General features: G+C 32.6%; 4 protein-coding genes across 10 annotated transcripts; 2 read left to right on the top strand and 2 right to left on the bottom strand.

Annotated features, from left to right (window-relative positions):
* The first annotated feature begins 5869 nt into the window (after nucleotides 1-5869).
* Mpcp1 (Mitochondrial phosphate carrier protein 1) lies at nucleotides 5870-9567 on the top strand. Its single transcript, XM_011645104.3, has 6 exons — nucleotides 5870-6016; nucleotides 6106-6264; nucleotides 7747-7907; nucleotides 8021-8257; nucleotides 8355-8651; nucleotides 8967-9567. Exons 2-6 carry the CDS (start codon nucleotides 6135-6137, stop codon nucleotides 9192-9194), a joined length of 1053 nt encoding a protein of 350 aa, XP_011643406.1. The 5' UTR covers nucleotides 5870-6016; nucleotides 6106-6134; the 3' UTR covers nucleotides 9195-9567.
* On the bottom strand, nucleotides 9557-13930 carry LOC105431115 (prestin). 4 transcript variants are annotated; one of them, XM_089085073.1, is made up of 11 exons: nucleotides 13788-13930; nucleotides 13225-13428; nucleotides 12869-13141; nucleotides 12469-12659; nucleotides 12230-12394; nucleotides 12018-12122; nucleotides 11802-11935; nucleotides 11502-11664; nucleotides 11233-11433; nucleotides 10867-11127; nucleotides 9557-10802 (listed from the first exon to the last, which is right to left on the bottom strand). In XM_089085073.1, exons 2-11 carry the CDS (start codon nucleotides 13325-13327, stop codon nucleotides 10365-10367), a joined length of 2034 nt encoding a protein of 677 aa, XP_088941199.1. In that variant the 5' UTR covers nucleotides 13328-13428; nucleotides 13788-13930; the 3' UTR covers nucleotides 9557-10364. The 4 variants fall into 4 exon arrangements, with proteins under 4 accessions (XP_088941199.1, XP_025075107.2, XP_088941200.1 ...); XM_025219322.2 differs by having other exon boundaries at nucleotides 10867-11115; XM_089085074.1 differs by having other exon boundaries at nucleotides 13761-13886.
* Nucleotides 13931-13971: 41 nt separating this feature from the next.
* Nucleotides 13972-18325, top strand: LOC105431114 (Jumonji domain containing 7). Of its 3 annotated transcripts, none has more exons than XR_968257.3 (6): nucleotides 13972-14104; nucleotides 14612-15094; nucleotides 15319-15565; nucleotides 15649-15869; nucleotides 16341-16427; nucleotides 17676-18325. XR_968257.3 is itself a non-coding variant. In XM_089085079.1 (5 exons), the coding sequence occupies exons 1-4, from the start codon at nucleotides 13987-13989 to the stop codon at nucleotides 15836-15838; spliced, it is 1038 nt and encodes a 345-aa protein (XP_088941205.1). In that variant the 5' UTR covers nucleotides 13972-13986; the 3' UTR covers nucleotides 15839-15869; nucleotides 16341-18325. The 3 variants fall into 3 exon arrangements, 1 of the variants encoding a protein (XP_088941205.1); XR_968256.3 differs by having other exon boundaries at nucleotides 16493-18325; XM_089085079.1 differs by having other exon boundaries at nucleotides 16341-18325.
* LOC105431113 (uncharacterized) lies at nucleotides 15090-23286 on the bottom strand. 2 transcript variants are annotated; one of them, XM_011645100.3, is made up of 7 exons: nucleotides 23127-23286; nucleotides 20953-21756; nucleotides 20679-20882; nucleotides 20381-20608; nucleotides 20045-20301; nucleotides 19497-19890; nucleotides 15090-16660 (listed from the first exon to the last, which is right to left on the bottom strand). In XM_011645100.3, the coding sequence occupies exons 2-7, from the start codon at nucleotides 21730-21732 to the stop codon at nucleotides 16403-16405; spliced, it is 2121 nt and encodes a 706-aa protein (XP_011643402.2). In that variant the 5' UTR covers nucleotides 21733-21756; nucleotides 23127-23286; the 3' UTR covers nucleotides 15090-16402. The 2 variants fall into 2 exon arrangements, with proteins under 2 accessions (XP_011643402.2, XP_011643403.2); XM_011645101.3 differs by having other exon boundaries at nucleotides 22185-23267.
* Nucleotides 23287-24301: the final 1015 nt, after the last annotated feature.

Here is a 24301-nt window from a genome sequence, read left to right as displayed (position 1 = left end):
TTCTAGTTCTGGAACTAGAACTAATCTACGTTGGTGGAATCGGATATTAGTAACATTATAAGAGCCGTGGCACATAAAAAAACGATTAGACGATAATTTCCCGAAAATTGGAGGGGATAATGTTGGTACCAACAAAATCTTCTAAACGAAATAATTTTAGTTTCTATAAATTAGTAGTACTGTTCAAGTAATAATCTGTTGATTTGTATATCCTTTTTGACATATGTGCGGGCATGTACGTTACGTAAGTATTATATATCAGAATGTAAATATAAAATACATAATATTTTATTAAAATAAATTAAATAAAGACAAATAAGTGAAAACATAATAAGTAAGAACATAAAGTGAATAAGATAAAAAATAATGATAAATATTACATACATTAATGTTATATAATAATATACTATTATTGTGCTGAATATTATGAATAATATACTATTAGTGAATAATATACTTTTAGCTACTAATCCATAAAAATTAAAATTATTTTGTTTAGAGGATTTCGTTGATATAATATTAATTAAATAATTATCCCTAATATTATCCTTCCATTTTTCGAAAAATTGTCTAACCAAAAAAACTTAAGCAGTAAAACTTAAGCAATAAGAAAATCGTTATATCGGTCCACAATAGGTGATTTAAGTTTTAAGAAATAAGAAATTGGCCAATCAATCGAATATGAGAAAAATAATTGATTATAATTGGTTTTTTCTTACGACTTAAAGATTAAATACATATTGTGGGCCGAGACTTAAACGGCGTTTATAATGAGATTTTTGGTGCATTCGTTTATGCAGTCATTATTGCAGATGTCGTTCATTTATTCCGTCTGCGAAAGTGACTGCAGCGCAGTTCATCGTTCGTTTACGTAGGGATGTATTTCATCTGTGCAGCTATCTCGGAGGTCTCGCTTTGGATACTCTGCTTGCGGTACTGCGTAAACGAACACCAAAATGAATTTTATTAAAATAAGAAGTGAAAAGGGTCAGAAACAAATAATTGATCTAAGTAAAATAAGAATAATAAGATATAATTAAAATAAAAATAAGAAAAATAACAAGAAATAAGAAAAAATAAGAATAATAAAATAAGTTAAAAAATAAGAATAATATAATTCACAAAATACTAATATTTAACTTTTAAGTAAAATTCACATATTAGGTGTACAACAAAGTTCTGAGTTTTTTTTTGTAAAATTCAATCTTTATTCAAAAACAAACAAAAAAATATTAATCAGCAAAATATTCCCCGTGCATCAACGACCTTTTGCTATCTTTCGGGTAGCTTGTGAATTCCTTGACGATAGAAGCTCACCGGCTTCGAAGCGATAAGTCATCAATGCATTTTCGTATCTCTTCAAATCTCACGAAATGTGTATCAGCCAAATGCTGCAGCGACCGGAATAGATAGTAATCGGAAGGTGCCATGTCTGGGCTATACGCCGCGTGCGGGAGAAGTTCCCAGCCTAACGCAAAGATATGGTTCTGAGTCGCTTTCGCAACATGTGATCGAGCATTGTCATGAAGCAAGATCACTTTACGTCCTTGGCCAGTAAATGGCCTCTTTTCTTCTAATGCATCACTCAAATTGATCAATTGTTGTTGGTAGCGATCTGCCGTGATTGTTTCACCCGGTTGTAACAACTCGTAATACAACACACCTTTCCAATCCCACCAGATGTAGAGCAAAACTTCTTGACGTGGATATTGGGCTTTGGCGTCGATGTCGAAGGTTGACCAGAATCAACCCATGATTTTCTACGTTTAGGGTTATCATAAAGAATCCACTTTACATCGCCTGTAATGATTTTGTGCAGAAAATCTTTTTTCCGGAACTTTGAAAGCAAAGTGCAGTGTCACGCCGACGATTTTTGTTGTCTTCGGACAATTCATGCGGAAACCCATCTGCCTTCCTTCCGAACCTTTCCCATTGTATGTAAACGTACGGAAATGGTTTGCTGCGTAACGCCAAGCTGTTCTGCAAGCTCCTTTTCAGTTTGCGCAGAGTTTATATCCAGCAGTGCTTGCAATTCATCCGTTTCAATCTTTTGAGGGCGTCCAGCACGCGGTTCATCTTCTAGACTGAAATCTCCTTGGCGAAATTTTTGATACCATTTTTTACATGTAGCATGACTTACAGCGTTATAATAAATATGCAGCACAAATCATTGCAGTGGCTTCAGCAGCATTTTTCTTCAGATAAAATGCGAAGTGGATGGAAAATCAAATATGCTCTTTTGTTATTGCCATCGTGAACACTACTGATTTTTGAGGTTATGTGCATCAAACACCAAACCGTATGGCATTTTAGAAGGCCAAATGTCAACGCTTTAAAACCGCAAAAGGGCGGGAAGATATATTAAATTGTTATTTCGGTTGTATGAAATCTAAAGCTCAGAACTTTTTTGTACACCTAATAGATAGACCTTTATGGATTTGCTACCGCTTATATTACTGCCTTATGTTCCCGACTGTGACTAAGTGTCGGTCCACAATAAGTATTTAATCTTTAAGTAAGAAATTGACCAATCATAGTCGATTATTCTTTTCATATGCGATTATAATTTCTTACTTCTTAAAGCTTAAATCACCTATTGTGGACCGACACTAATTCGACTTACTGCTTAAGATTTTTATGTATCACGGCCCTAAAGGCTATTGCACGTGAAAAAATTTTAATCGTAATCGTAGGATCATAAGCAAATTGACCAATCAGAATCAATTATTCTCCTTACAATCTAAAAATAATCGATTGTAGTTGATCAATTCGCTTACGACCTTACGATTAGCACTAAAATTTTTTTCACGTTCAATGGCCTTAATTATTCATAATCTAAAGAGACAAGATGTGCTCGTCAGGTAAACCCAATTTGGATCCATTCTGTACAAATATAGCGTTAGAACAAGTCGCCTTTCATATTGGAAAATAATAATAAAATAAACAAATTTATGACTACGTGACGTGTAATTTGATAACAGAAAATTTAATAATTATTAATAATAAAAGTCAGAATAGTAATTCTTAATTAAATAAATCCATTAATTATTCTTTTCTTATTTATACTACATTTTGAAAATCACGAAAAAAACGCTAATTGGGTGATATATTATATAAAATGATCGGCTACTTGTTCCACCATCCTCATTGATCCATCCTCATTTTCATGCGCAAGAGTACATTTTGTTTCTTTACATCATAACTCTTAGGGCCTCTTTCACCAATCTTTGGTTAAGTTAACCAACAATTAACTCAACCATCACGATTGCCAACAACTGAGAAATAAATTATTTATTATAAATAAAAATTAAAATTTTTCTTTAAGCGATTGATTGTTTAATAATTTTTATTTACATTAATTATCAGATATTACTTACAATTTCTATCCATCAAAATATCTACAATACGAAAAGAATATTAAGTTAAAAAACACACTTTCTGAACGTTGAATTATAGTTAGCATTAACCGAAGATTAAGTTAACCGACGGTTAACCCGCAAGAATGTCAACTGTAATTCAATAGTCAGAAAGTAGTGAAAGATATCTATTAGATTCGGAAAAAATTAACGGAGACCGACTGGATTTGAACTCGGGATCCCTCGTCTACCAATCCGACACTTAATTTGCACGACCACGACGGCTCCTCTCTGTTAGCTCTTTATATTCCAAATCTCTTTCATGACCTTACGGTCGTCTAATTCTTACAGTAGTGTGTGTTTTTTAATTTAATATTCTTTTCGTGTTGCAGGTATCTTGGTAGATGAATAAGTAATATCCGATAATTAATGTAAATAAAAATTATTAAACAATTATTTGCTTAAATAAAAATTTTAATACTTATTTACAATAAACAGTTTAGTTCTCAGTCATTGGCAATCATGGTCGAGTTAAGGCTTAAATCACCTATTGTAGACCGGGATTAAGTCATCTTAGGAAGGATTCACACCTTGACAAACAAGTAGAAACCAATCAGAAATCAACAGAAGCCAACAGAACTCATGCAGTAATAAAAAATACATTCTACGACTACTAACGCAAGTTCTGATTGGCTTCTGTTTTTCTGTTTTCTGCTTTTCTGTCAAGGTGTGAATTCTCCCTTAATCGTTTCCAAATGAAACATCTTCGATATTACAGGGAATCAATCATGTAACTTTTCCCCTAGGGCGGAAATGTGAAAAATGAAAAGTTTTATGTGAACTTACGATCATGTACGATTTTGCGGGATCATGTAACTCTCTCAAACGTGAAAATGTGAAATTTTTCACTTGAACTTTTTCGCCATGTACCTTGATAGCGAAAAGGCGGAAATCTAGGGAATTAATAAATATGCTTCGGAATTAGAGAAGATTAGGGCTGCGTTAGGATTAAGTGTACATAGTACATATATAATTGATTATTAAAAGATGTATATAATACTGTATCAATAAAATAATTTTCATTAGCTATAAAATCTATGAAACTATGTTTCATGATTTCACTTTCCACGCATCCAAACTATATACATAATTGCTCACGTGAAAAGTTTCACGTGAAATGTTAAGATGTGAAAAATAAAAAGTAAAAAGTAAAAAATAAAAAGTGAAAAATTTCACGTAAAGTTACATGATTGACCCCCAGGTTATGACGAGTTCGGAACACTTACACACCATGCCATGATATAAGAAGAAAGATGAACCATTCCGATGGATGCGCAGTAGGTAATGGGAAAGTCAACCAATTACACTTTGAGCTTTTATGCAAAATTCAATATGGGTACTTATTGAGGTTTGTTTTAAATGACAGTATGATATTAGTGCTAAAAATACCAGTTTGTTGCATTCAAAATTACAAGAGCCAGACCGGTCATAGTAACAGGAAAAATTACAATTATATATTATTTTATTTTCCAAAGAGCATGAACTACGAAAATAGTGGCTCGAGGCGTGTCAACGAAAGAAAGGGGATATAAAACTCATATGGTAAGGTTTACATATAAGCATTTACATTAAATGCTTATAAATATAATCTTTTCCTTTTCGTATTTTATATGTCACAAATAGCTACGATGTAGTAATACATTCTTGTTATAAAACTAAAATCATATTTTTGTTGCAATCTGTTCGCATGTCAGCAGACTTTGCTTGGACTTTTTGCTGCCAATCTGCTGACCTAGCATGTCAGGAGGCTCTGCTCGATTTCTGTCGCCAATCTGCTGGCATAGCATGTCAGTAGGCTTTGTCGACAAATCCCGAGCCTAATGCTATGAATTTGATACTATGAATTTGCAGCCAATATCTGATCGAATTTGTTGCCAATCTGCTAGCAAATTGCTAACATCCTGCTTGTATCCTGGGTATACATTATAAAACAATAAAATTGAAGATCAAAAGCAACAATAATTTTTTAACAAAATATATTTTCATTAATTTTTTTATAAACAAAGTCTTCATTTAAAAAAACAAATAATATAAAACGTTTTTGACTTACAGTCTTCTTCAGTATATGTAATTAAGCGTCATATGAAAAGAAATAATGACAGAATGCTTCTAAATACGAGAACGTATTTAAAAAAACCGCCCAACAGGAACTCATAAGACACATCTTAACTGATTAAAATTTTGACATGTAATAAAAATTAAATTCGGTCAATATATAAGTAAGAATTTCTAAAAGTGTAAATCGTACTGTCAACAACTGTGTTTGTATAGTTATACTTTACTTTTATAATATTAAATACAACATATTTTTATTCAAATTGCATTGGACAATCTTATTTCATTTTTGATACTTGTAAACAGCGTGCTGCATAAAAGCTCAAGCTCTGATTGGTCAAGATCTCAGACCTCCTGCGCAATGGTTCATCTTTCTTCTTACATCATGACCATGACTATATAGCTCAATGAATACGAGTAACATGAACAGCCTTCTTATAAACATGACTCCATGCCCGTCATTAGACTGCAACGGAGTTTGCTGCGGCGATCTCTACCACTCTTCCGTGGGGTTTCCGAGTGACGGGAGTCATCTTTCGTAGCAGGTGTCGTATCGAAATATACACGTGATGTGAAAAAAAATCCTTGATTGCGAGCTAATCTAAATTCTCGTTGAACAAATACTTTTGTTCAGGTGAAAACGCGAGCCACGCGAAAACCACGATGTTGTCCTGGATGCAGGAGGCAGTGAAAATGAATCCGTTCTCGTCGCCATTCACGACAGCCAAGTGCCAGGCGCTGGAGAAAGGCGGTGCTCGGCCGCCTCCGAGTCGTGTCGTTACCGAGGAGGGTGGTTAGTATTTCACGATCCTCCGTATTTCTCTCGATTTGATCATGGAACAAATAATTGAGTGGCATTTCCCGATTAGAGGGAAGGAGAGGTTATATAGCTTTCGCGTGACTTTCGACGGCGTTCGATAATCGGACTCTAATAAATTCGTTCGATAAAAGGACACTCTTACTGATAACAGGACTAGCTATCTGTGCTCCAAGAATTTTCCGTCTTCAACATTTTTTGCGAGAAGTGTCGTTTATACGCCAAAACCACCCGCCATTTCTCATCTGACAATCACGTTACATAACCCGAAATGTGATTGAACGATCATTCCATTGTCAGATTCGATTTTCAAGGTCGATTCGATCGCTCGTTGATACTCTTAATTTTTTCATAGATTATGAATTAAATAATATATATATGATTTAAGATATTTTTTAAACTCCGATTAATTTAATTAGCGATTCATCTTCAATCAAAAGAATTACTCTAAAACAAAGTTTCTGACTACAATTCTTAATCTGAGCTTCTCTTTTGTGAATTAAACGACAGAGTATTCTGTTCGTGTTGATCACAATTAATATGGTCATTATTTCACAAGTTAATTGATACTAAATTCATTCTTAGGAGTGGCATACGATTCCTTATTCTGTGAATTTCTGTGGTCAGTTATGGTACAATAATTATGTAAGTGTGCGTATAAAATCAAAATTACAAATGTGAAATCGAACAGACGCTTGATTATACAATTGTGCAATGACGCGTGTGTCAGTGCAGTATGCATCTCTAATTGAATTTCTATTCCTATTTGAATAAACCGATTATGAATTATATAATCTTTGAGACAATATTAACATTTCGTGCATGTAATAAGAGAAGAATTTGATTTTCGGATTTAAATGTGTTCGTGCACGCCACAGATTGCATAAGGCGCGGCCATTTTGTCATATTGAGTTATGAGTGTCGGTCCACAATAAGTATTTAATTTTTAAACCGTAAGAAATTGATCAATCATAATCGATTCTTTTCATATTCGATTATAATTGGTCAATTTCTTACTTAAAGCTTACTTAAGCTTACTTAAAGCTTAAATCATCTATTGTGGACCGACACAAAACATACTTTTCTTAGCTTTGGACGACGAGCTTTGGACCGAGTAGAAATAATTCGTTCGGTTGTCACTCTGTATGTTGACCGTGACCGAGAAAGCGTGCGGGATCCTTTTTTTATAGATCAAGTTGGCAAGAGGGAATAGACTAGCTCAAACTTTGAATCCGTGCCAGGGAGAGTGCTCGAGATGCTTCGATCAGCTGATCGAAAAAGGCTCTTGAAACACTTACGACATGTCTCGATATTTAAAAGCTAAATATTGGAAAGCCAAATTTTTAGATCGTTAAAATTGTCGAATGTTACTTGTCGATGTACGATAAGACATTAACCATACGTCACGTTTTTCGAAAAATATGTATGAGAAAAAACAAATGTTTTATACATTTACAGATAGTTGCGAATTTGGATCTAACCATTATTTCATGCTATGTGGTCTCGGAGGCATTCTGTCCTGTGGTATCACTCATACTGGCATCACCCCCTTAGATTTAGTCAAATGCCGAATTCAAGTAGACCCTCAGAAATACAAATCTGTGTTCAATGGATTTCGAGTAATTATCCTTATTAATTGTTTACTTTTTTTTATAAATATCTATAGATATTTATAATATATAATAATAAATATGATAAATGTAATATTTATCTGGGATCTTGTTTATTATAGGTAACTTTTGCTGAAGATGGTACCCGAGGATTAGTGAGAGGCTGGGCGCCTACTTTATTTGGCTATTCAATCCAAGGGATGTTCAAATTTGGCCTCTATGAAGTTTTCAAAGTTCAATATTCGGCACTAGCTGGCGAAGAGCTCGCTTATGAATATAGAACCAGTTTGTACTTGATATCATCGGCTTCGGCAGAATTCTTTGCGGATATCGGTTTAGCGCCATTTGAAGCCGCTAAAGTAAGAGATCATCAATGTTTTTATTATAACATTTAATTTTTACATATTTTGACACACGCGACAATTATTTAATTATTTAATTATTTCTAAATTACAGGTCAGAATACAAACAATGCCAGGATATGCCAGCACCTTACGAGCAGCATTACCAAAGATGTATGCAGACGAAGGTCTCACCAGTTTTTATAAAGGCTTGGTGCCATTATGGTTGCGCCAGATCCCATATACGATGATGAAATTCGCCTGCTTCGAACGCACCGTCGAGCTTCTATATAAATATGTAGTACCCAAACCTAGGTCAGATTGTAGTAAAGGTGAACAGTTGGTGGTCACTTTTGCAGCTGGATACATCGCTGGTGTATTCTGCGCCATTGTATCTCATCCTGCTGATACGGTAAGTTTTACTAAAGCTCCATTCATACATAAAAAAACAGAACATATCAAGAAAAAATGAAAAAACTTTTATTTATTCAAAGTTACCGATTAATTTTTTTTACATTCTACATATATCTATTTTAAAAATTTGTAAACTTTTAGAAAGATACATTCAGATAATTTACATCCAGTTGTTACAAGATACGATGGAGATACAAAAAAATATTTGATTAGATGAATCATGTATAAGTCGACTTTGTTGCCTCTTTATTCATAATTTATTCCTATAGCTTTAAATTTTCAACATTTTACATCTATAATATAAATTGACCAGGTTGTGTCCAAATTGAATCAAGAAAAGGGAGCATCCGCAGGAGAAGTTTTGAAGAAATTAGGTTTTGGTGGTGTATGGAAGGGCTTGGGACCAAGAATTATCATGATTGGTACCTTAACCGCAGCACAATGGTTCATCTATGATGCTGTCAAGGTCTGGTTGCGCATGCCTCGTCCGCCACCACCCGAAATGCCGGAATCTCTCAAGAAGAAATATGGCCTGGCATAAAAGTAATGCGCCAGGCACATTCATTATTGTTGACAAGATCGTTTCGCTCGATCGTTAGAAAAAGAAACGCATAAAGCGATTTCAATTGATCTTCGTATCGTACATTGTTGAACGATATGTCCCACTTTTATTTTGAAATATTTATTCTGCAGCATTATACAACAAAACGTCGACGGGCAATATTGCCGCGGTCTTAGAAGAAACAATTGTGTCTTACAAATAGAAAATATAGGATACTAATTGTGCCGTTTCTATAACTATCAGAGGCACAATAAATTTAATTTATAATAGCAGCAGATTACCAGAGTAATCATAAGCTGTCATATTGTACATAGGGTGATCGCTGTAAATAAACAGTCCGATTACTCAATCACATGCTATATTGCTTAATATTTCTCCTTTTTCCAAATGTAACAACAGATACAATACAACAATCGAATCGAATGTATAACAGAGGCTGTGTTCCGATATTCACCACCAATATTGAGAATTTGTCACATATACAGATATAGATTTTTAATACTAACAATAAATATCGGAACGCAGCCAAAAAATCTAATATTTTACAAGATACTTCAATTTAATAGTTTGCGTTTTCTCCGTAGTCATTGAACTACAATATCAAAAATGATATGAATGATAAATTATGAATTTTTGTGTAATGTATATCGAAATTAATTTATGTCCGTATACTCTCATGCATATTCAATTCACAGATTGAATATATGCATTTACTAATACAGAAAATAATTTGATATATTTTACCAAGTTGAACGCAAGTGGTGGCACATGAAAAAAAGGATTAATTTATTTCAACATGTAATGTAAGAAATAAATTCAAGATTCCTTGCTTCTAAGTACAACGTTGGATAAAAATATCTCCATTGCAAAGTACATTTATATCACTTCGTTTCTAAAGCAGTCTCCATAAATAATACGATGCTATTTTATGATGCATTATAAAATATTAACAAGTAAAAAATATTCTTATGTTTGTACCATTTCACGAACATAAGTATCTTACGAAAATACATTATGAGGAGAAGATATTTATGAGGACAGTATCTAGTGAATGCTGTTACATCCCTTCATCAAGCGGATGCACATTAATACATTAGAAAAATACATGCATACATTTCTCATATACATAGTATAGAAAACTATTTTTCATTATTTTGAGATTGTTTTGTTTTGAAAATAAGTAACCGCATCCTGTATAGTCGCAAAAATTCTCAATGAAATCATCCCGTACATATATGAATCACATTTCTTGATTGTTTCGAAAACAGGACTGGAACAATTGACGAAATAGAATTCAATGTTCACTTGCGCGAATTCCTCTACGATTACGTGCAGTATTTGAACGCTACTCGGATCGATGTAAGTTAGCGCGCTCATGTCCATAATTACGCACCGCAATTCGTGTAAATTCTCAGGTTTTTTATCATCTAAGAAGCGACCTTCTTCAGCTAATTTTTTTTTACATTTCATTATTTTTTGTGGACATACTCCTACAAGTTTGTACACAACCGACTTGAAATAGTTATTATTGGCGAAATTCAAAGTCCCGCAATAATGAAATATTTTTATTCCTTGTATTTCTACAGCCTGAAATGAAAATCAGTATAAAAGCTGACTAATTGTGTTTTCTGATTTACTCAATGAGCCTTACCGCTTTGTATCTACCCAAATCCAAGTATAAATCCGTATGCGGTATATGACCCAGTAAACATGTGTAAGGTCGAATAGCTTGCAGTAGAATAATGAATAGTGACACAAGTAATCCCGCAAGTAATCCAATATCAATATTTATCAACGTCACAATGAAGAAAGTTACAACCCAAATTATAGCGTCAGCTTTGCTCAATTTCCAAAATTTAATAAGCTGATTGGCTTGTTGAAACATTCCTTTTAATGCCACCTGTAAGAAATTCTTAAAAATTATATGTTTTCTTAATGGCTATTAATTATATGGTTCTTAATGGTAATGGTTTTCTTAATGACAAGATTTTTTCATAATATAATTCTAATTACATACAACTATTATGGAAGCCAACACACATCTCGGTAAAAGTTCAAAAAACGGTCCAATCCACAAAAGTATGATGAGCAACAAGAAACAAGATATGACGCTTGCTATCTGCGTGCGTCCCCCGACAGTTTGTTGGATAAGAGATCTACTCAAGGACGCTGATATCGGCATACACGAAAAGAAGGAACCCATTATATTACTAAGGCCCTACAGTTAGAATAATGGTCGGAGATTAATTGAATAACACAGTGATCGTCAAGATATTAATGTCTCACCATTGCAAGAAGTTCCTGATTTGAATCTATCTCATAGTTAAGTTTTTGCGCAAATATTAACGCCATTGATATCGTGATGGTATATGAAACCATGGTTATCGCAATACTGTCGACCAATACTATGGGCAACAATTCGAAACTTGGCACTTCTGGCTTAGGAAGCCTGTTGAAAAACATTGCTATACAGAAATATATTTCAATAATATCTATATTTAAAAAAATAAGTATTACAATTTGCAATTATTGTAAATAATAATTGCAAGTTTTGCAATTATTGTAAGAATAGATTTATTTACGAACCCTATAGGAATATGCCCAACAGTTTCAATATTGTAAATCTTTGGTAAATCGCAGTATCGAGAGACTAACGTTCCACCAACCACTGCAATGAGTTCGATAGGTATTGGCATGCTGCATTTCTTGCTTACTCTTGGCTGATGGAAAAAACAAATTATATATTTTTCAAACATAATGCCTATTTAAAAAACTAAATTGCTATGCTAATATGCTATTTACCTTTAAAAATTCATTGTTGAAAACAAGAATGATTATTGATACAATCGATACTATTGCAGCAGCTACGTTGGTATTCTGTATTTCTTTAAATATATCTATAACAGTCTAAAATTAAAGAAAAAGAATTCTTTGCTCTTATGTTGTATTTATTCACAATTTTATGCATATTAATAATTTACGATATATGAGAAATACGATTTATGTCTACTTACAAAGATCAATTTAAAATATCCTTTTTGCTTTGGTAGTTTTAAACCAAGAAGATCCTTGATTTGAGATATCAAAACGTAAACAGCGGCTGCTGTTGTAAAGCTATTTACTAAAGTTTCACTCAGTAATGTCGTCACAATGCCTAATCGGAATGTATACATTATTATCTATAATGATAAAAAAATTCATTTTCCATTTTTTTTTCATTTCAAAATGTGTCTTCAAAAGATAAGATATTTACCTGAAATATCCCGACCATTAATGTCACAGCTGTTGCTACCTGCATAGGTGTATACGCAGACGCGACGTCTTCAAAATTTTGCGAAACAGTATCCGAAACATTTGCAAACGTGTGTCCCGCAAATTCCGCGTGTGGATTCGAGTGAAGCGTTACTACTTTGCCAGTCATTAGGCATACCACAGCAAAAGTTCCTGATGAGTGCCAAGAATGTTTGATTGTTCAAGGTTGTCGAATAAGTTCATACTAAGGTGTATTATTTCTAATTGTTCTGTAACGGAAGTTACTCAAATAAATGCGTTAACCGAGAGTTGCGAACTGCAAAATACATATCTTTGCAACTTCGTTAGCTCGGTGTTATCTTCAACGGGATTATACATTTTGCATCGCCTTACATTCTTACCTATAGAAACATGTCTGGATGTGCCAAAAAGAAAATATATAAAGACAGGGAAGAAGGCCATGTATATGCCGACTACTGGTGGTAGATTTCCCAGAAGTGCATAGGCCATACCTTGCGGTATATGCATAATCGCAACAGTTAGACCTGAAACGATATCGGACAATATGTTCTCCCTCCAATTGTATTGACTGAGCCATTGTATCGCCGGTATTGTCGATGCCACGCAAGACTGCCAATTCTTCGATTTAACGTCATTTATTGTATTTCGTATCACTGCAAATAGATAAATTGTACTTACAAAATTATATTTACTGTACAAAATATATTTGTGCTTCTCTGTTGTTACTGTAACTTACAAGATGATTTCAGTTTCTCATAATCATAATTTTGATTCAACGTCTCGTGTTCGTAGACAGGTCTTTCTAAATGTAATTGTAACAGAGTGTTGCACTTGTCCATGATTGATATCCACAATTGCAAGTACACTGATTTTAAACTGTATTTATCTCCAAGTTCAATATAATAATTGTGATTATCTCTTTGGTTTTTTTACACTACATCTATAATCAAATAATATAAGCATGTAACTGATATAATATCTCTTCGATTCTAGATAATCAAAGTATCTTTAAAGTTAAATATTTCCTCATCGCAATTATATAATATCTTGACTAAAATTTTCCACAATCATGTTTTATATGAAATCTATATAATAATTCCATCATAAAATTAATAAAATAATTCATATAATTAATGCACAAGCAGTAAATTATATAAAAGAAATTATATTGTTCGAATGTAGTTGAATACGTATTTCTAATTTTAATGTTACAAATGTTATTATAAATATATAAAATTTTAATTAAATTAAAATTATAAACATTGTTTAAACCTTTTATAGTCAATGAAGTGAACTTACATTTACGTATTAAAGAATATTTCTTCGACTTTCTCGGTATCTGTCTTAGACAATGAGATCTCTGAGCTGCACGTGACTAATAATCACCAGATGAAAGCCACTACTTAGGTACATTGATTAGCTATATATGTACACAATATTTGCATTTGTATCAATTTAGATCGCCTAACCTGTATTTATCTGCGGCCATTCTTCTTTGATGCAACTTCACATTCCGCAACATTTCTCCCGCACTTTATTTAAAATAATGTCAAACGCCAAAGCAATCGAAGCTAGAATCCAAGAAGCGTTTCACATTCTGTCACGAGAGGCAAAAGGTTTGTCTTTCTATTTTCTATGAAGCATATGTAGAGTTAATCTTACATTCCCACATCTATTACATGACATGACATGTTGCATAATCCGCGATTTCGTTTATTAAGTATTTATGAAGCGATATACAACTGTGTGAATATTTCTAACGATATTTATTTCTATTTCAATTGTAAAAATGAATAATAGATATAAATATTAATATATATTATATTGGTGTTGAATACTGTATATAGAACAAAATTTTTGTTATTCTACGATTGCAAAACTGTAATATGTCGTACCTTTAAATTATATAGAATGAATCATGTAATTTGTTACAAATTAATCAGATGTTTAATGTAAAATTTAATATGTAAAATTTATTTTTAAAATGGTAATAATATACAATATCATGATATTTTATGAAAAAAACAAATAAGTCTTTTTTTACATAATTGTAAATAATATTACAAAATTCTTTATAATTATTACACACTTGTATAATTTTATTGTAATTTTTTATATTGTAGAGTTATATTTACAAAGTGAAGTTGCAGAAATAAAACATATAATTACGCCACTTATTTTCTATCGAGAGTACGTTTCAAAAAATATTCCATTAATTATAAGAGGAGCAGTGAATCACTGGCCTGCAGTAAACAAATGGTCCATACCATATTTCTATAAGATACTTGGTGACGAAAAAGTTTCAGTCGCTGTAACACCAAATGGTTATGCAGATGCAATAGCTAAAGATGAGGAAACCAAGAAAGAATTCTTTGTAATGCCTGAAGAACGATTACTCATGATGTCAGAATTTCTCAATATGTTAGAAAACACGAAAGAGAACAGTGTATATTATATACAAAAACAAAACTCGAATTTCATTCTCACAAGCTTTCGCAAGTTATGGTCGGATGCAGAAATTGAAATACCATGGGCCAGTGAAGCATTTGGAAAAAACCCCGATGCTGTGAACTTTTGGATGGGAGACAAAAGAGCTATAACTTCCAGTAAATTTTTATTTTACTTGGTAACATCTTGAAAGTATTTCGATATTTCAGATCTACAAGATGTATACAAGATCGTCACCATTTAATTCATTTTTATAATTTAAAGAATTTTTGCACATACTTCTGTCACATGACTTTATAAAGTGTATAGAGATAATTCTAATTCAATAATACATTCGCAAATACATATAATACATTAAAAGTATATTTTTACAATATTGTAGTGCACAAAGATCCCTATGAAAATATATATTGTGTCGTGTCCGGTGAAAAAAACTTTATTTTACATCCTCCCACGGATTTACCGTGGATTCCATATCAAAATTATCCATCTGCCATTTACAAGGAGTGCAAGCCCGAAAAGTGGATTATTGAACCAATAGTTAATAAAACGTCTGATTCAGAAGAAATCGCAGATTCAACTTCACTACCATGGATATGTGTAGATCCGCTAAATCCGGACTATGAAAAGTTTAGTTATGCATCTAATATCATATAATGATAATTTAGAATATTTATTTTAGATCAAAAATAAACCAAAACATTATTTATAGATATCCGAAGTATCGTAACGTACACAGCATGAAAGTCACTCTCAGAGCTGGGGATATATTATATTTGCCATCACTATGGTATCATCATGTTACACAATCTCATGCTTGCATATCCATCAATTATTGGTACGATATGGAATTTGATATCAAGTATGCCTATTTTAAAACACTCGAAACATTGTGCAAATGACAAGTGGTTAAGGCACGCTTTAAACATTTATGTAAGTGCTGTTGCTTTATTTTACGTCGTCATTTGGTGCATGCAAGAAAAAAAATCTTATTCTTATCATTATTACTTTTTCCTCTCCTCCCCCCCCCTCTCTCTCTCTCTCTCTCTGTAAAACGTATATATAATTATATGTGTATATTGTACATTTATGTAGCACATATGTATACATACGTTTTCTGTATAGAGACTACACATATATTTATATTTATTTATATATATATATAAATATATATATATATATATATAATGTAGGTAACCTAAATGTGAGTGTGTGTGTGTGTGTGTGTGTGTGTGTGTGTGCGAGTGCGCGCGTGTTCCATCATACAATATGCACTAATGAAAACACCTACACATATTTTCCAATTAATATATTGATATATTCATTAAGTTAAATGCATAGCTGTATCACTATTATCAAACGATGATACAAAGACATTGTTAATATATTTTATTATTCTCATAGAGATTATAATCTTACTGCTATGTGCTTTATGAAACTGCCAAGGAATTACTAGAAAGTTTAAGTCAGGCCGTTTCATCATTATTTTCGGTAAGTAAATTATATTTACGCTTTGTGCCACAATGTTGCGTTTCATACATTTTTCGGTTTTCCAGATATTTTCGATAATTGTTCTCGCGTTTTCTTCGCTGTTCTTCCGCCTGTTGCCGCATCTTTTCGGGGTTCATATGTGTAGTCACCATATGCCTTGTTAACGAACTCATAAATTTATACGTAATTCCACACACGTCGCAGGAAAGTATTTCTTCACTTGCTCCCTGCTGCTATAAAAATAAAAATTAAGGAAAAATTATTTACATTTGAAAAAATATAATGCGAACGATATAAAGTTACACATACATTACATCCCCCCCCACACACACGCGCGCGCGTTTTTTTTTTCTATACGCTATTTATACGCTAAGAAAACGAACAAAACAAAATGATGATATTATAATGTCTATAAGATATTTTTATATACATTTATTAGTTTAGATATATTATTTAGTATATATACTTCTGTGTCATTAGAAAAGTCTTTGGATTGAGAAGATTATAGGAGTAATGATGAAATTTGATTTTGTCGAGACAATCATGGTATGCTGAAATCATGTATATGTATTTCTTCAAAATAGAAAGGCATTCAAAACAATAATATTGAGATTCGAATTGATCAGATAAGCGAAGTGGTGGACCAACGATGAGTGATTGAAACAAGACAAGAGCGAGAGGAAAAACAAGCGATGAAAATAAAAAAGCAGTGTCAAATATCAAACCATACTTTAATTGCAATATATATGATTATATTGGCATTAATTAGCCGTCGAAAAAGTACTGGATGTTTCGAGTATATAAAAAATTCGAATACATCGTATTAAAATGTTAAAAATGATGCACTTAAAAATTCGTGTGTAATTGGCGCTCTCCTCGCACAGAAAATGTATAAAAAGCAATGCGAAGATAGAAAGAAAATCGAAATACTTATCGATACAGATAGTGATAGTTCCTTGATATGCGCGAACATAAATACATTAAGATGAATTCATCTCAGACAATTAAAATTTGATTTTCGGATACAGGATCGGATCCAAAATTGCTCTGAACGAAACTTACGATCAATGGACATTCTTATTCGATTTAGATACAAGTCATCTCAGACACATTATCATGATAGAAATTGTTAATTAACACTGATTTTTTAGATACGGCAGAAATTAATGTCGAAGAGAGTACGATAAAGATTATATCGATGAATCATCAGTTAACGAAAACAGCTAATTATATTTAAATATATTTCAGATGGATGTAGAGAATATGAAGCGAACAGTAGATATATCCTACATACAGAATGCTCGAACACAGATGAGTTGAGATGTTAATTAGAAATAATAAACCAAATAAGACGCTCAAAAAAGAAATAAAAATGACAATTGTTTTAAGAGATGATGAACTCATATATCAATGGAGATGTTTGTAGCAACATGAAAAAGTTAATAATCAAATCGAGAAGAAACAAGCGATTATCCGTTTTTCTTTTTCTGACAGCCAAACCGCCTCTTAGAAGGAAAAAAGAATCGCCTGCACCGTCTTTGCATACATTATAGATTATTGAATAAAAAGATAATAAAAGATAGATTATCTATTATCTTTAATAGAAGACCAACTAGACATGTCACAGAACGCACAGACTTTTAGTATAATAAATTTAAAAAAATAGCTTTTTTTCATATTCGAATAAGTCGAGTATAAAATACGGAGTTTGTTATTTCTGATAGTCAATTTCTGCGAGTGCTATTTGGTCTTTGTAACTCGCCTCCGTTTTTCAGAGTTATATTAATGTGATTTTTAAAAATTTAATGCGAAACAAAATAACGTTAGTTTATATGGATGATTTGATTGTATTTTTCAATGATTGTGAATGGCTTAGAAAATGTAAAAAAAAAAAGAAATATTCAATATTCTGCCAAGTGAGTCAGTCTTATGATTAATTGGAATAAACTGTTGTTTGAAAAAAACGATCGAATTTTAGCGAGCATGATAGTTAACGAACATGTTCAATTGTCCAAGTAAAAAAATCGAAACAAAGCATTTTTTCAAATCTAAGATTGTCTGACAAATACAAATGTTTCTAAGTTTAACTAGACTATACTTCCATAAATTTATGCCGAAATATGCTATAATTGTACAAACATTAACTAATTTGTTCAGAGCGAATGCTAAAGAGGATACTAAGGTTTGGCCATTTTTGGACCAAAGCTGGTATAAGCTGGTCCAAGTTCATCATTAGAATATGAGACCTTCTAGAAACAATAAATAATACTTATTTATCAACAATAAATAATAATTATTTATCTACCAAGAAAAGTCTGAGAAAAGTTATGAAAATGAAATTATTACTAATTACTAAAATTATCATGAGATTTTTAAAATATTATATTCTTTAAAAAAATTAATTGCATATGTTGAGAGATGAATAATAAATGTAGAGAATGACTTTTTAGTTCACATAATGTACAAGGTGTCCCATAATATTTAATGATTCCAATCCTCTATTGGGTACATGCATGTATGCATGTATGGGTGAATGGTTTAAAAAAAATTATGCAATTAACAATATGCGAGTACATACATTTTTTTAAGACAACTACTTTCCTACCAATTTATTTCATTAGTCTATGCATAAAAATACTATCAAAAAAATTAATAATTTACAAGACTTTATATATCAGAATATGCCAGAATAAAGTTTATATTTAAAACATCTCGTAAGCTACAGACTTCTCGACTCTCTTTTGTATTTTAATAATTTTATATTTAAAAAAAAAATTAAAGGAATCATATTACATAATAAAAAATATAAAATATTCCATGTAAAAAAAATGGAAACCATAAAAAATCTCAGTAACGCCATCTACGAATCAATGTTATTATCATATAGCCCCCTCGATACTTTATAATTTTTGTCTGCAACATTTTTAAACTTAAAGATTCTAAAATTCTAGTGCATTAAACTACATTAGGACACTCTATATATATTTTTATACATTATTTATACGCTAAGAAAACGAAAAAGAGCAATAATATTATAATATAAAATATAATAAAAATAATTATACATACTTGCTGATGTACCAACATATGTCTCTGTAGATTATTCAATCTATTGAATTCGCGACCACACACTTCACAATCAAACTTCTTGTCAGGATCGTGATGCTTTTTGTGCATACTCAAATCGGTCATGTGATTGAAGGTCTTTTGACATATGTCGCAAGTGTATTTACGTTGATCGATAGGCATATGCGACTCTTCATGTTTCGTTAAGCTAGTCTTATCCATGAAGCGTCGACCACAGTAAATACAGGGAAGCGGTTGTGATTGAGAATTGTGCTGTGTTAAGTGACGACGTAACGCCGTAGATGTGGGAAAATTTTTTTGACATTCCAAACATTGGAATGGTCTATCGCCAGTATGAGTCTTTCGATGACGAGCGAGTGAAGCTTGATCTGGATATCTGATGGAGAAAAAAAAACTTAATCTTATGAGATCACAATTATTAAGAGTTTCATTAAATAGAATAATAGATAACAGATAGCAAAAGACAAAACATGATAAGATTGCACAAAGCTTTATAAAAGTATACATGCATCAAGTAAATTTTTATCTACCTTTTAGGACACAAGTCACAAGGAAAGTTTCTTGTAGTTATGTCTTCCTCACGAGCGTGTTTTAGTCTATTATGCCTAAGTAATTGGAAGGGAGATTTAAAACTCTTATTACAAATGTCGCACTTTGAATTGTCTGTTGTGGGTATAATGACTTGAGTTCTCTTTTGTCCATTTTCATCCTCTGATATTATCAAAGATATAGTAACAGTATTGTCTTCATTTTCAAAATCTTGAGGCGATGACACTGTATTGGTTGTCTAACAAATTATAAAAACAAATAGAAAAAAAAATCATCTTTTTATATATAAAATTTATTGATGTATAATATATAAATACTTGTTTATTAGAAATGGTCTTGGAATCCAAGTCAGGCAAAATATAATCCTCTTCAATTGGATCATTGTTTTCGTGAGATTTAGATTGCAGTTCTTTATTAACATCATCATCGTTACTTTCAGCAATCGCGTAATTTCCATCCTCAGTTAAGTATACTGGTTGCAGAGTCCCATTAGCATCTTTAAAGTACAATTGACCATCATCGTCCTCGTGCAAAAATATTTGATCCTAAAAAGAAGAAACATATATAGTACATTTATTTATAACATGTTACAGTTCTTGTTTGTAAATGTTATACTTGAGAACTCTCTTCTTGATTTTGATTGGATTCGATGTTCGCCGTTTCCCAAGATATTTGTTCTTCTTGCTCCATTGTTGCATTATCATACTGATATTGTTCATTATCATCGACAGCTTGTGCTACGTACAAAGTCTCCATGTTGTCTCCTTCATAATATATAGTACCCTCAACTGGAATGGTATTTGCCTCAAGACGTTCCATCTAAAGTGATGCAATTGTTCATTAATTATATTAAAAGACTATTTGTGATACTTTGATCAGATATACTAACTTTAACAAACTGTGCATCATTAATGTTTACATCTCTCTTTTCTTGTTGCTTAATAGAAGAATCTTGCTTCTTTGTTCCAAGTACAGTGTACAATAGATTATTCTCTGTATTTTTCACTATCTCTTGAGTCGACTCAGCATCGTCTTCAATATTATTTACTTTATTGTTAATATCATCATCTATTCGAGATTTGTCCCTTTCAGTGAATTCTACATGGACTTTTAAATCTAATCTGTTTGATTGGAGTGTTTGATTATTTACATTTTTTTTAGTTTGTAAAGAGTTTGTATTATCTTCCAATGCAGAATTACTGTCCAACTCATCTATGCGCTCCAACTCCTCATCCTGCCAATCTTCATCTACATCATAATTTATAACTTGCTTGTTGATTGTTTTTTGTGTATTATTTTTTACACTCTTAGTTGATCCCTTTTCCGGTGAAGCAAATATGGAATTCTCTTCGTCAAAACTATAAAGCTCTATGTTTTTCTTAATTGCCTTATCATTTTTCTCTATCCTTTCAACTGTTTCGATATCTTTTACATCTGTTGAACCATTCTTATCCTGTAACGAATCATTATCTACTGAAACCTCATCATTTTCCTCTTCAACTTCTTCAATTATCTCTATAATTTCTTCTATTTCTGTTTCTTCGGAATCCTCAGTTACTTCAGATTCAAATATAATATTCTCTTCCTTAACATTTCCACTTTTCAACACTTCCACAATATCTTTATTATCTATAACCAAACTCTCCAATATTTCCGTTGACAACTCCATTCTTAAGTAATACAAAGATCGCAGCTGAAAAATAAATATCAGATGACATATTATAAATTGTATTCATATAAGCAAATGACAAATTAATTCTTGCCTATAAAAAACTATTGTAAACTTGTATACAAATAATTGACTTGCTTCGAAGCAGTATAAAAATAAATAATCCATTGCAATAGATATTTGTTGTTAGATTGATGTTAGATATTTCAAAAATAATGAATGACTTATATGCAACTTTTAGTATATACAGCTTTGTTTTAGAATATATTACATGCAATTATATTATTAATTTTCTTTTATTATTTCCTGTACTTTTTACATTTGTTACATTTGTTAATTATTACTTAATTAATTATATCTTGTTATACATACATTCAGATTTAGAAAAAAATTTCAAATTTATTTATATTTACATTTTTTTATTCTCGACTTAAATGCAAAAAAAAGCTTACCAAATAATATATTTAATTAATTATAATTTCTTTAATTAAAATAATTAAGTCTTCAAAACTCTTCACTATCATTTTCTTATCGATTTAAATTGTGTGATGCGACGAGATTACGGATAAATTCTGTCCACGGTGTACTCTGCACCTTAGTGGACTGACCGTCCTCATATCGTAGCGTCTTTTCAATTTTTTTTTTTAGTATGTTAATATGTATAGATGGAAAGTGCCTTCAATCTCCTGCAGATTATTTGGCACAGGTCTTCTGTTCAATTTTTCAGTTCTTCCATAACAAAAAGGTTAATCGGCAAAGATCAAACAACGCGGCGCGAAAACCGGTAGGTCCATCGATACATCATTATACACATTAAAGAATTGTTGACCGATGCTAAGGGAAAACCGCGCGCCTTACGTGCCGACGGATACTCCGGCGCGATTTTTAGTCAATGTCGGGCTCGGTAGCTGAATTGGATTGAACGCACGATAAGACAAGGACACGGGAAGCCGCAGAAAGGTGCGAATAGAAGATATCAAGAGAGAGCCATATCGTGAGACGAAGGTCGTCGCATTTATGCATCGAGCTCGCACCGGGATACGACAGTGTTATAGTCGAACGACCGCTCCGCGAATCCTCGTGCGATTTCCCCCCTCGTCGTCCGGAACGTCGGAAAACGCCGGGCATCGACGACGGACGACGAAACCGACGAAAATTCGTCGTCGATGTTCCACGAAATCCCGCTCACCAGTCGGTACGAAAATCTCGTGAATTTATCAACGGCTAGCAATATGGCGAACCCGGAAGGGAGGCAAGGGGGCAGGGACGGACGAGGGAGAGAGAAAGAGCGTTTATCTCGTTACGCGGAACTGCGACGCACGGTGAAAACAAGCGGGCAGACGCTAGGCGTTCGATATCGGTTTTTTTCACGCTCATCGATCATCATTACGTACCTGTCGTTGTTTCGCGAGATCGCGGGCGACGCGCCGCGCTGTCACTGGACGATAGGGTTTACCGTGTGCTCGGTCGATATTCCGATTGTCCGTACTCGTCTGTCCTGCCTTCTCCCGGTCTTCTCCACCAAGCGAGCGAAGCCAAGCCCGCGCGGGAGTTTTGTCGCGCCAGTGCGCACGCGCGACCGGAAACCCGTGTGGCCGATGCGGCGTATCGACGGAGATATATCGACCGATTGAATTTTATCTGGAAAAGGGAAATGATCTTATTGTGTTACATATTTTATTAATCTATCTTATCATACGTATTTGAATTTTAAATTTTGTGCGCGTATAATAAAAATGTGTGTGTGTGTGTGTGTGTGCGTGTGTGTGTGCGCGCGCGCGCGCGCGCGTGTGTGTATGGTGTGTATTATTTCCGGAAAAGTGGCTGGTTGATCGACCTGTGATGCGTCATTTCCTGACATTGTTGTTTTCCGGTTAGGTTTGTTCGCATTGCCTTGTACTTCTTGCATTCGTTTCTTCTTGCTCCATCACCTGTATAGTATATATCTATCTCACTTCAGACACAGAAAATTTAAGAAGAATGCAAGTGACATGATCAAACTTTGTATGCAATAATGCGACAGGAATTGTAATTCATTCTATATTATAAATTCTTTTTATTCATCATATACTAATTAGGCGCAAAAGCTCACTAAATACTTAATGAGTAATTGTGCTTCTGGAAATATTTAATTTTTCCTCCGTCCAATATTTCGAATTGATTTCTAGCATCATAAGGCTAAAGAATTGGTTTTACTATCTCCGATTAATCTATTGATTAATTTAAGAGTTGCTAACTATAAAATTTATATTATTTTGTTTTTCTTATTCATTTTCTGCAAATGATGTTTTATTTATGTAAAATATAATAAATTTTTTAAATAATAATTAATACTTTTAATTAAAATAATTAAAAAATAAAGCTTACATTCAGTGCTTAATTAAGCTTAAGAAGAAATAAAAACAAAATAAAGGAATAAAAAAAATAGGAATAGAATCTTGTGATATTTAAAAGTCCGACAGAAGCCATCTACTCAAGTTTTCTCATCCGGGCTGAGTTCAGAAACACTGAATGTATCATTTTATTTGTTTTTTGTCGAATATTAAACAAAACGATATCTAGGTGCACT

Source organism: Pogonomyrmex barbatus, unplaced genomic scaffold (assembly GCF_055798465.1).
Source record: "Pogonomyrmex barbatus isolate J1 unplaced genomic scaffold, ASM5579846v1 scaffold9, whole genome shotgun sequence".
Taxonomy (NCBI): Eukaryota; Metazoa; Arthropoda; class Insecta; order Hymenoptera; family Formicidae; genus Pogonomyrmex; species Pogonomyrmex barbatus.
The sequence above is the reverse complement of the archived record's forward strand: the minus strand, read 5'-3'. Positions and strand labels throughout refer to the sequence as shown.

Bases quoted from the DNA above. Each gene is read 5' to 3' on its own strand.
- LOC105431115 (XM_089085073.1), bottom strand. From the start codon at position 13,327: ATGGACAAGTGCAACACTCTGTTACAATTACATTTAGAAAGACCTGTC. The intron at 13,142-13,224 runs GTAAGTTACAGT...ATCTATTTGCAG, and splicing joins TGAGAAACTGAAATCATCTT to TGATACGAAATACAATAAAT. The intron at 12,395-12,468 runs GTAAATATCTTA...TTATCATTATAG, and splicing joins TAATGGTCGGGATATTTCAG to ATAATAATGTATACATTCCG.
- Mpcp1 (XM_011645104.3), top strand. From the start codon at position 6,135: ATGTTGTCCTGGATGCAGGAGGCAGTGAAAATGAATCCGTTCTCGTCG. The intron at 7,908-8,020 runs GTAATTATCCTT...TGTTTATTATAG, and splicing joins CTGTGTTCAATGGATTTCGA to GTAACTTTTGCTGAAGATGG. The intron at 8,258-8,354 runs GTAAGAGATCAT...TCTAAATTACAG, and splicing joins CGCCATTTGAAGCCGCTAAA to GTCAGAATACAAACAATGCC.
- LOC105431114 (XM_089085079.1), top strand. From the start codon at position 13,987: ATGCAACTTCACATTCCGCAACATTTCTCCCGCACTTTATTTAAAATA. The intron at 14,105-14,611 runs GTTTGTCTTTCT...TTTATATTGTAG, and splicing joins TCTGTCACGAGAGGCAAAAG to AGTTATATTTACAAAGTGAA. The intron at 15,095-15,318 runs GTAAATTTTTAT...ACAATATTGTAG, and splicing joins CAAAAGAGCTATAACTTCCA to TGCACAAAGATCCCTATGAA.
- LOC105431113 (XM_011645100.3), bottom strand. From the start codon at position 21,732: ATGGAGTTGTCAACGGAAATATTGGAGAGTTTGGTTATAGATAATAAA. The intron at 20,883-20,952 runs GTTAGTATATCT...GCATCACTTTAG, and splicing joins ATGATGCACAGTTTGTTAAA to ATGGAACGTCTTGAGGCAAA. The intron at 20,609-20,678 runs GTATAACATTTA...TCTTCTTTTTAG, and splicing joins ATCAAGAAGAGAGTTCTCAA to GATCAAATATTTTTGCACGA.